The sequence below is a fragment of the Rhea americana genome, unplaced genomic scaffold (assembly GCF_003343005.1).
Source record: "Rhea americana isolate MKP2758 unplaced genomic scaffold, rheAme1 scaffold_105, whole genome shotgun sequence".
Taxonomy (NCBI): Eukaryota; Metazoa; Chordata; class Aves; order Rheiformes; family Rheidae; genus Rhea; species Rhea americana.
This window is the reverse complement of record NW_028185095.1, coordinates 3,220,140-3,232,038: the sequence shown is the minus strand read 5'-3', so window position 1 is coordinate 3,232,038 and position 11,899 is coordinate 3,220,140. Positions and strand designations below refer to the sequence as shown.

The following is an 11,899-nucleotide window of genomic DNA, read 5'->3' as shown; positions in this document are numbered from 1 at the left end:
CTCTCTGATTGAAGTGTTGCATTGATTGGACCTAAGAAGCAGATTTGCTGAGGGTCTTTTTTTTATTGAGATGATTTTTGACACCTTCCCTTCAGTACCAGTACAAGAAGCAATATGAGAAGAGTAAGGGTCACTACCATGTGGTGCCAGATAATCTCGAACAGGTTCATCTAAGGGAGGCATCAGAACTACAGAGCCAAGTAAGTTGGTCACATTTCTAGTTAACCTCACTTACTCAGTACCAAAGTCTCCATCACAGAAGTCATCCTAGCAAATTCTCCAATATATAACCATCTCTGTGCTCGTCCGCTTTATRAACACTCAGAACTGAGAGAAAAGTAGTCAAGGAAAAATATTTGCTCATTTGCTCTTACAGAACACATGCAAAATGTCTGTATAATTTCCACATTTTAGAGTAGATCATGAAGTTATTTATTTCTGCTGTACCTAGATCTTGTTGCGTGGTGTAATACATTTATCAGGATGATTTAATCTGTAGAAAAAAAGGACAGGTAATCACAGAAAGTGGAGACTGAAAGAAGTAGAATTGTTGCTGACAGCGTATCTTCTATTGCTTTACTCATCTTAGTTTCAAGTGATAGAGTTCTGCCATTTTTCTTCTGCTACCATAATTGCTCTAACAGTCCAAAACAATACCTACTTTTAGATGTGTCTATTGATATTTTTCCCCTCTAGAATACAGAAAATTCATTCCAGAGACACCTATTCTCTGATTTGGTCTCTGATCCTCCTTATTCCAGATATTTATTGACTCTACAGCAAGAGAGAATTTATTGCTAGATCACAAAGCACCATAGTTATTGTTTTGTTGCCTGGCACAGAAGAGCAAAAAGGTTACGTAGCAAAGGAATACAAGAAAAAGCTCATTAATCAGTTTGTATTTACTGTAAGGCACCACTTGTTGCTCTAATTTGAGATCTGCATCTTCCTCAGCTGAGTAACAAACGATCTTATCATTACCTCATGTAGTAGGCTAAGAATCAATTCCCTAAAGGCAGAATGCTATAACTTGGATCTAGAATATCTTCATCTGGTGGATATTTTATGTCCTGGACACTGAGGTGCAGAATTAGGTAGCAAGTCACTGAACTGCATCTTTTCAAACCCTGCTGCTAACACTACAGCGATCCACTGGTGTGTACCTGGCTGAGCTCAGGCAGGCTCAGGAACAGCCTGAGGGCCTTCAAGTTACGAGTTTTACAGCTACCCGTCTTCCTTCTTCTGATTTATTTCTTGAAATCTGAGCTCACACTGCTTATCATTTTCAACAGGAAATAAATTCGTAGAATTCGAGGCCACTCAAGTTTTACTAAGCCTGACCTTTGATTTTACATTTGACATTAATTAATGTCGATCTCAGGAAGATAATTAGTGCTAGTAGTTTGTTTTTTACCTGAGGTCTGTTGCTTCAAGTAGTCTCATTCTAGGCGATGAGTTGGTTCTTTGATTATTCAGGAGGGTAACTTTTTTCTTTTATTCCCAGGTTAAATACAGAGAAAAGTATGAGAAGGAAAAAGGAAAACCTATGTTGGACTTTGAAACTCCAACATACCTTACTGCAAAAGAATCTCAGCTCATGCAGAGTGAGGTAAGATTAAAATCATTACTGTTAAACTGAAGAAACTTTATAAAGGTATTCTTCATAGTTCAACTTTCACCGTGATTTAGATAGGCAGTTATACGCTTGTGTACGCTTATAGACTAAAAATTATTACATCATATGTTACATTACATCATATGCTTCCTTATGTTAGTTACAAAATACTACTTTTAAAATTCATGAAATTTCCCTCTGCCACTGTAAAGTATGTATTTTCTGTAATTTTTTTCCTGAAAAAGCTATCAGTAAATAAAACAAAAGCAAAGTTTTGAGTCTGTAGGAGAAATGCAATATGAAATACATTTCACTTAAGCTCTTGCAACAGAATATATTATGTATGTCATTTACCAAAGTCCATGGAAAGATTTTTCTAGATGTCAGTGTAAGTACCTTTGTTATTGTTTTCACCTGAGAACTCTAGTTTTGAGAAAGCCGTTTATTGCCTGTTTGTCTCTGCCATCATAGTGTTCTCATTGACCTGTCATTCTATTTCCTCAAGTAGTTATTTTCTGTTTGTTTGAAGTTTTRTCTTGTTCTGTCACAGATGAAGGCTTATACATGTTGACTTATACACTTGTATAGTGTAGGGCCCTTAGACATTATGTCTGAGTGATACCATTGAATGTTTTCTCCATGTGTATAAATAAGCAAAAACAATACAAATATAAGTTTAGGTCATATTTCCACTGGAACCAATGATCTGTTTCATGGAAACAAGATTTATTCTTTTAGCTGCCTGCAGCACTTACTGTAGCAGATTGTCACTGTGACGTTAATACTGAACTACTGCTCCTTTTCCATCCTTCCAATAGTTTTTCACATAGTTAATGGTAAAAATGTAATAAATATTTGCTGTTTTGCTTTTTTTCCTTCTTCTTTTTACTCTCATTAGAAAGAATATAAGAGGGACTTTGAAGAGTCCATTAAGGGCAGAAACCTAACTGGCTTGGAGATTACACCGTCCTTATTACATGTCAAATATGCAACCAAAATAGCAAGCGAGGTAGCAGTTATTCTGTGTTTAATTCCTCTGTCAAATTAAATAATTCCACTAATTATCCTCAGCAGCATTTCTTCTTCACCACTTTCTTTTCCCTAACCATTCACATTAAGCATGTTGACACACATTTTTGTGTTGTGATCTAATTTATTAAGGACATTTATTTCATTGTTTGTTATCTATATTCATATTTACTGTATCCCTTTCTGACATCAGTGCAACTGTTCCATTGTGGGGTGTTTTTCTGTGGCTTTTCAATTTACATGGAACAATTTTTACTGTCCTGTATTCTGTTTCTGTAGTTTGTATATAACCCTCTACAATATTCTTTGTTGTTTTTTAAAAAATCCTTTTGGATCTTTTTCATTTTTTTTTTTGCAACAAAATTGTGGTGTGGAGAACGCTATCTAGTCTGGCTTTGCAGTTTTGTTTTCTTTCTTCTGCAGAAAGAGTACAGGAAGGATCTGGAGGAAGGTGTCAAAGGCAAAGGTCTAACAGCCTTAGAAGAGACTCCAGACATGTTAAGAGCAAAGAATGCAACTCAAATCCTAAATGAGGTAAATCAAAAGCTACTTGGAAAATACCTGAATGGATATAACAGTCTCCATTTGATAAGTGTGCATGATAGTGTAACACTAATATGAACTAGTCAGTCACTAGAAAATCTTGAGTAGAAAGAAAAAAAGGCTGCTTTTTGGTGGCTAAGCTTAAAAATGGGAGCCTGAACTTGCAGTGTTCCTGGCTGTGAAGTAACATTTTATGTTGCTATCAGGGATATAGATGGGAATCAGGTCCTGTGATCAATTGCCAGATCAGTCAGGGGGTAAACAAAATCAAGATGGCAATGCAGCAAGGCTAAAGGGAGGAACCGAAAGTGTCAGTTTTGCAAGCTGGGTATCGTAAGTCACGAGCAGTTACAAAGGATGGGGAACCAAGGCTGAGGAGACAGGAAGGAAAACGAGAACTCAGAAAGAGACTAGAATGAGGGAAGCAGACTGGCATACTTCTGCAACTGGGAGATACTCTGTGCACAACAAGCTCTTTTCAAGTGTTTCATACTTAAATGGGTGTGTCAGAAACACCAGCTGTGCTTATGGGCAGTTCCCCCCTCCCCAAGACTGACAAATGCTAAGCTGCTATAGCAGCCAGTTGTCAGCTGCTGCAGGACTGATGGCCAAGGAGGGGTCTGCCCAGCATTGATGGAAAGACCTGGTCAGCAGWGAGCCAGCAAGCGTGCAAGCCGAGCAGTGGCTTTATTTACATAGTGGACTGGTATAATAAATATTTTATAGTGACTGTTTTCAAAGGTTAAGCTTAGCTCATATTTTAAGGGCTTTAACTTCAACACGCTGAAAGCTGAAAAAGTAACTTTTAAAATGTTTCTGGTGATATGGCTTGATAACAAAATACTCTTTAAGATAATTCTGATTATCATGCTTATTGACAACAGTATTTTTTACTTACTAATGCAGCAAGTGTTTTAGAGTTATTCAAAGAGCCTATATTTTATTATCACAGAATATTACAAATAGACATACTCAGCTCAGTTCAGCAGAGCTGGCATAGAGATATATGAATTATACTAGTTTATACAAAATAAATTTTTTAGACCTTAGTAGAAATCTTTTAGACCTARGTGGAAATCTTTTCCATCTTTGGGGAGAGTAGCTGCTGTTGCCCTGAGTTTTTAGGAAGTATATTCATTCCAAAAGGCTTGGAATAGCTCAGAGAATCCTGACGTTTTGCATTTTTAAATATTCTAGGCATGACACTTCTGTGACCACTTTTCACTGCCGCATGCATTTTATATACTGCTCTTCACTATTGCTGCTTTTCTGTACAATTTTTTTTTTTTTTTTTTTTTTGTGCTGGTACAGTCTGATAACCTGAAGGAACTTACCTTGAGATTACTGATGTGAGAAAGAAGAGTGAGCTTGATATAGCTGGTCTGTAGTGTGCCTCCATTTACTGCTGCAGGAGTGCAGTTTGTTCTCAAGATTTAAAGATATATACTTTTAGTATATAATATATACACTTTAGTATATAGTAGATAAAATTTAGTATTAAAATATACACTTCAATGATGTTATATGTGTTTTTAATGGTGAGTCTATATTAGTATTATWCCTATTTTTTGGTGTTATGAGACTATCTGAAGTTGCAAAAGGGATTGTATTCTCACTGACCTTTTAAAAGTATCAATTTACTATCTTCATTTGCAGAAAGAGTACAAAAAAGCACTGGAATTGGAAATCAAAGGAAGAGGTCTGACAGAACTGGCTTTGGAGACGCCAGATTTTGTGAGAGCAAAGAATGCCACTGACATTGCCAGCCAGGTCTGTGCAAATAATTCATGTATCATATCTGCTATCTTTTTTTAAAAGAAAATTCATTAGCATTTTTTTCTACATAAACCAAATAAAAATTGTTGTCATACATGTGATTAAGACAGCTAAGTGTGAGCTTTTCCCAACAGATCAAATACAAACAGTTGGCAGAAATGGAGAAAGCCAACTACACCAGTGTTGTTGATACTCCAGAGATTATTCATGCCCAGCAGGTCAAGAACCTTTCAAGCCAGGTAACTTGAGTGTAGAGATTTAATCATTGTTCATGTGGGAACACATGAGCAGATACCTAGTCTGAATAACTACCTGTCACAATGTTCAGGAGATACAATGGCAAAACTAAATTTCCTAGAGCTGTGATGGGGCATATCTTAGATTGAAATTCCATTTTAGTATGCTATTAATTTATTCTAATGTGGATTAAATGGAATAATAATTTCCATTGATTTTTGCAGTACCAAAGCTAATTTTGCTCTAACTAGCTGTAGCTGAATTTTCGTACTACTTAGTAACTTTGTGTTTAAAATTAACACTTATGTAGAGATATGACCTGAGTTTATATCAGATATAGAAGACTCACATTTATATGGAGATGGGCATTATGCAGCAATAAGCAATGCCAGATTGTTTATTATTCTTTTTATATTAATGGAATGAATTTTGTGTTTTGTATCAGAAAAAGTATAAGGAAGATGCAGAAAGGACCATGCCATACTATGTGCCTGTTACAGACACACCAGAAATGCAGAGAGTCCGTGAGAATCAAAAGAACTTTAGCACAGTATGTATATGCATAATAAACACTTACTGTCAAGTAGCAAAAATGTGCAGCTTTGTGTGATTTATTAATGTCACGAATCCCAAATAGGCTTTATATTCTCAGGGATTCTCAATCAAGGGGTCTTCTATGTATGCAGCAGCCTACTCATGTGTTGTGCTGGCAACCRAAAAGTTGTAGTGATTTTCTTGAAAAAACTTCCTTTCTGCTGCAGTACTTTGACAATTCCTGTGCTAATAATAGAGAATTGTACTTCCAGAGGTTGTCTGGTGAGGCCAGTGGGATTATCTGCAAGATTATATGGTCGGTAACATGAACAATTACTCCACAATCTATCTTGAAATCTTTACCTTTCAGTGATGAGACAGGTTCTTATAGGTACCATCTGGCATCTTTCAAGATTTTTCAGTAAATTTAGTAAAGGATCTCTTATTACTAATTCAAATGAGAATACTTGCAACTGTGCTACATCTTTATGTCACTAAGAGTGATGTTGAAATGTCCTCTTCAAACATGTAGATTTTTTTTTATCTTAAAAAAAAGAACACTGAGAGTAAGTTTTTATGGCCTAGAGTCAACATTTGGTATTTAACTTTTTTAACAGCTTCAGTATCAGTGGGACCTACAGAACAGTAAAGGAAAAGTTACTGTGGTACAAGACACACCAGAAATACTGCGCGTGAAAGAAAACCAGAAGAATTTCAGCTCGGTATTGTTATTTTCTGTTTTCAATGCTTATTTCAAAAAATACATTTTAGTATGTTTAATAAAATAATTATTTTAAGCTCTTACCTTGCAAAGGGTTAGGTTGTTCACCTGCTTAAAAATATATGAGGACTTTTGCAAGCAAAGCTAATTTTATTCTAAGTAGATTTATCTGACTTTTTGCTAAACCCCCCCCCTTTTTTTTGTAGAGAGCCCAAATTGACCGCTTTCATATGTACATAGCTTTGAGGTAGTCAAACAATCAGTCCTGTGTTTAAAGAAGTATTACTGGTATCTACCTTTCTTTTCTCATTTGGATATGTCGGTAGTGCAGTCTTGCTGTGTTGTAGATGTCTTATTTCAGTGAGAAGTGAACTGTCTGCCCTGATTCATTTCACATTTCATGTTTGACCATGAAGTCTGCTGAATTGTTTTGCAGCTAGTATTATTAGCATAGTAAGTAGAAGAAATTTGTGTAAATTACCAAACAAATTAGGAAAAGAACAAATTAAAACTATAGTAAATGCTAGTTTTTGATCCTAAAATGAGTCTACATTTGTATTGTTATTCTACTTAAAATTCATTGCTACAAATATGAATGATTAGTCCCTTTTTTTGCACAAATGATGCTCATGTAGTAGGACACTTTTCAGGTAGGCAAAATGAGCTTTACTGACCCTTTTTGGCAGTGAGTAGAGGTTCTCCATTGCCGGCTTTCAAGATGCACCATTATGTACATCTCACTGTCACGAGCCTGTATTCACTCTCTGGAAGAAATAATGCTGTTTTGTATGCTTAACCTTGTTGTCTTGATTCTAAATATTAAGATTTTATATAAAGAAGATATTGGAACTGGAACTACTATTGAAAAGACACCAGAGATGCAGAGAGTTAAGAGAACCCAGGATGCAATTAGCTCGGTACAAAACAATTGATTTTTAATACTCTACCAGTGCTAATTCCACTTAAAATAATACAGTCTTTTCCTTCCTTTTTTCTTAAATATTACTAACTGTGGTTTGGCAATAACCTGTTTGGCTAAGGGTTTCTTTTAAAAAGTTTTTCCTATTCTTATTACTTAATAATTCTTCTAAGGTTTAACAATCACATTTTTTACTTACTCCAGTTTTAAAACATTGAAGTTCTCATCATAATTCTAATCTCAACACATTTGAGCACATTTCTTGTAAAACTTCTATGTTATATAAAAATTTTAATACTCTAAAATTGGAATAAGGGTATACATGTATTTTTTCTTTGAAAATTGTAAATATTTGTCATGCTTTTTTCGGATGCTGACATTATTTTAGCATAAAAGATTCTGACATTTTAGCTGTTTGTTTCCTGCACAGTATTGTGTTCTTGGGAAATGCTATTTTCATTAGGCTAAAGTAGAAATGAAAATAGTGCCGATATTGATCACTTTAATTGTTCATTAAACATTAAAACAAAATTAATTGTTCATTAATTGTTTAATTTTTGGATGATGAGACACAACAATGTTAAATATTTTTACAAATACAAAATTAAATGCCTTTCATTGGTAGAATGCAAGACCAAATGGTGTCAGTCCTGTAAAAGGTATTTATGCCTATTTAAAAAAATCTTTTAGTACAATGCCATTAGTAGTGAAATCTCATCAACAGTTCCAGTTATTTGCTAACAGATTGCTTGTAAAGATGGTGAGAATACTTTAACAGCAACTCTTTGCTCATGTTGAAGCCAGGGAGATCTTTAAGTTKTTAGCCTCCTTGAAATCAGGATAATGCTCTTTTTGTATCATGTGAATCGAGATGCCTTTTTATGCTATTAAGCTAACATTTTTAGAAATGACTAAAGGGGATGAGATTCAGTAGGAAAAATATCATCAAATGCATACTAAGAAGGCCAAGGGTGCTGTGATAATACAAATAACCTTATAGATTCCTTGTTGGTTTCCTTCCATCTGAGTCCATTTGGTACCCGATATTTCAGTGAGTTTGTAACATGTAAATGACCTTTGTTTTTTTTGTTCATGTGACTTGTCACCCATACATGTGTCAATTGTGCTTTAATTAAATCTTTTTTTTTTTGATATCTGTTCATTTATAGATTAAGTACAAGGAGAGCATTGGAAAAGGAACTCCAATTCCTGATCTCCCGGAAGTGAAGCGTGTCAAGGAGACCCAGAAGCACATCAGCTCGGTAGTGACCTATGTTTTCTACTTACCTATGTAAACTGCTCAGCTGTATCATTTTGCTTCCGCTCCAAAAGTGTCCTTTATTTTTTTTTAATGGTACTGTCATTTTTATCYAGGATTTGAAGGGAGAATATTCTTGCAGAGCTGTGCTGGGGCTCRTGGGTATAACTCACTGAAAAGAGAACAGAGCTCTTAAATCCCTATATTCAGCAGGAGGTAGTTCAGATATCTGAATTTTGCAGTAATTGTTACATTCAGGCACTTCCAAGTGTTATTTCTGTGACCTATTCTAAACACAGAGCTAGGAACAAAAWGTCCCCAGATATGTCTTGCAATCAACCTGAGAAAACTGGAGCACCAGATAGAACTTTTGTGAAAAACGTAATTGGAGGCATTTTTGTAGTCACAAAACCTAGTGACAGTTTTGAGTGGAAGCAGTATCTGGCTTTTTCCGTAAGTAGTTAAGTTTTAATAACCATACCTTGCTCTCCTGATTTTGAGTCTTCCTTTCCTACTCTCATCTCTGCACACAGAATTGAGGTAGGATATGGTCTTTTGATTACTGGTACCTCAGCTATATAGTTCTGAGGAGCTGACACCCATATAAAGAGTATCTTACAATTTTCCATTCCTGATTTTATGACTACTATTTTYCTTTTGAGCTCTTCCCAATCCTAATGGTGCTTACAGTTCACTTTTGTATATTTGAGTTATATTTTCAAATGATCCTGCTTTTGTTAACTTCAGGTTACCTCATTTGTTTTCGCTTGTTTTGAATGCTTTATTTTGTATTATTTTTCTTTGTTTCAATGAGATTAAGCAGTGGAATGCAGCTTGTAGGTACTTTACTAGTTTTCGGTAAGAATGAGCAGTGTATTCATAATATATCTCTACACGATTACATTTTAAACCAACCCAGGCATTGTCTGTGCAACTTCTTTATTAAAAAGAAGTGCAAATTTTTTATCAAACAATTACAAATCACATTAAGTCCAATAATAAGAGAGCTAAAACTCAATGAGTTTTCTTGTTAGAGACCTAAAACGAGATAAAATTGTGCTGTTCCAACCAGTAGGCACATAGGTCAAAATGAAATGGAGCCTACAGCTAAGAATCTATATATTTAGACATGTCTGTAAAAGGTTTGGTTGTTAACCCTGTAGCAAAATCCCTGGAAATGTTAACTGCCAAAAAAGTAATAAAAAAAAAAACCCAAAACAACAAAAAGAGTAAAATAAATTGTGCATGTATTTACATATAATCACAGATTTTATTTACCTGTAAACCAGCTGAATTACCTAGCCAAGTATACTGTAATTGAGTTCTTGTAGAAGGAATATTATCTTCTCACCTTTCTGGGTGCTTGTATTCTGCAGGTGTTGTACAAAGAGGACCTAGGGACAGGTACCCCAACACCTGTCACTCCAGAAATAGAGAGAGTCAAACGCAATCAAGAACACATTAGCTCGGTATTTAAAAAAAAAAAAGAGAGAGATTATAACAACTTATTTTTGCATAATAACATCCTAACTTGTATTTTGGTTTTCTTCAATGGTTCAGAATCTCACACTGCTCCTTTTTCTCCCTGGCAGTAATTTTTAACTTGTTTATTCTGCCTTATTGTGCTTTAATTTTTTGGGGTGAGTTACAACTTTATGTGCATTTCTTTTGAGAACAAAACTAGAGGTAAGGTGTGAAATTAACATGGTGCTTCTTTCCATATTTGTTTTATCTTAACCCTTTATCTCCTATGTATTTTTATTCATATATGTACAGAATAATCAACCACAAGCCATGTCCTTAATATTCAGCTCTAGAACAAGTGTGAAATTAATTAAAAAAAAAAAAAGAGAGAGAGAGAGAGAAGTGACCCTAACACTAAACATAACTTACAAAATAGTCAGGTTTAATGATTTTGCCTGTGTTGAGCACCTTTTTTCTGGAAACTTTCTTCTACCTCACAGGTGTTATACAAAGAGGGCTTAGGGACTGGCACTCCAACACCGGTCACTCCAGAGATGGAGAGAGTCAAACGCAATCAAGAGAACATTAGCTCGGTATTGCTAAATAAAACAAAAATTACCACCTCAAACTTAAATCAGTTCCCTTTAACTCCTCCATATTAATTTTTTTTAAATTCTTTGTTGAACTTTAAAAAGCCCTTTCTTAATCAAATCACTAAAAGCTTGTTAGTATCATTCCTTATATTTTAATTTTTCACCTAAGTCTAACTAAATTGCCATTAAATTGTTCCAACTGTGAAATTTTAACCTTATTTACTTAAAGCAGTTAAATAGTTCCGTTTTTCCCCACTGAAACAGTAATATTCTAAGTGAATGTCACTCTCTTCCTCAGTAACACAGTTGGTCCTTCTAACAGTCTTCAGACTCACCACACTGGTGCAGTGCAAAAATAAATACGAACTCTTAACACTTGTGAAGCAAGGCAATTTAATGCAACGAGTGTGTTACCTCTCTTCTTGTTTTTGCTGTGTTGGATGCTTTTCTTCTCTCCTACAGGTGTTTGTAAAGAAAACCTGGGCAGCAGCTCCAGATTCCTATAATATAAAAGATGAAGAAAATTTTATAATTAAGGAATTTACCGTAGTAATGAATTTCTGTCTAGATTTGTTGCTGCTCCAGACGCATTCCATTTGAATCACCATGCAGAGTTCCAAGTGCTTTACACCATAATTTAGTGATAGATTTCTGTGTTAATAGGAGCAGCTTAGGACTAATTTTGATTCACTGTGACCCAATTCAGACATAATGTGAATGTGTGAATGTGGATGTGAAATCCAGCCTTGATTTAAGGTTCCTATGCCAGTTTGGAAAAGACACTGCTGTTACACTATTTGMTGTATTTAATTGTCCCTGAGAGCATCACAGCTCTCATTTATGCTGGTGAGCCCATTTAGAAAACTTAGAGGGAAAGTTGCTAATTCAAGATCCTTTGTTAAACTAAATGAAACTTCTTGCGGAAAAGGGCAAATGCAAAAGAGTTTTCAGGTGACTTGGCTCAAGATATGCTTTCACAAAAAACGCTTCTGCCGTTCTTGCTAATGTTACTTATGTGCGCCCAGGTGAGATGACAACAAAACTCAGAGTAACATTAGACAAGTTTTTATTTTTATTTTGGCAAGCCTTGAAAGAGGGCTGACATTGTATTCTTCATACTTGAAAGTTCCACAGTATTTAATTACTTTCCCTCTCTTTTCTCTCTCCCATCCTCCTCTTTTCTTGTTTTTTTTTTCTTTTTTCTTTGTTT

General features: G+C 35.1%; 1 protein-coding gene across 12 annotated transcripts in view; it reads left to right on the top strand.

Moving 5' to 3' along the window:
* NEB (nebulin) overlaps positions 1-11,899 on the top strand; it is a 61,139-nt gene that overhangs the window by 37,155 nt on the left and 12,085 nt on the right. For 10 of the 12 annotated variants that reach the window (XM_085308917.1, XM_085308855.1, XM_085308847.1 and 7 more), the window contains exons 52-63: positions 96-200; positions 1,505-1,609; positions 2,514-2,624; positions 3,068-3,178; positions 4,844-4,957; positions 5,098-5,202; positions 5,646-5,750; positions 6,352-6,456; positions 7,280-7,372; positions 8,544-8,636; positions 10,009-10,101; positions 10,597-10,689. In XM_085308917.1, the coding sequence (XP_085165043.1) occupies positions 96-200; positions 1,505-1,609; positions 2,514-2,624; positions 3,068-3,178; positions 4,844-4,957; positions 5,098-5,202; positions 5,646-5,750; positions 6,352-6,456; positions 7,280-7,372; positions 8,544-8,636; positions 10,009-10,101; positions 10,597-10,689 (1,233 nt within the window). The remainder of the gene's footprint in view (positions 1-95; positions 201-1,504; positions 1,610-2,513; positions 2,625-3,067; positions 3,179-4,843; positions 4,958-5,097; positions 5,203-5,645; positions 5,751-6,351; positions 6,457-7,279; positions 7,373-8,543; positions 8,637-10,008; positions 10,102-10,596; positions 10,690-11,899) is intronic. The other 2 variants (XM_085308892.1, XM_085308877.1) reach the window with 2 other exon arrangements.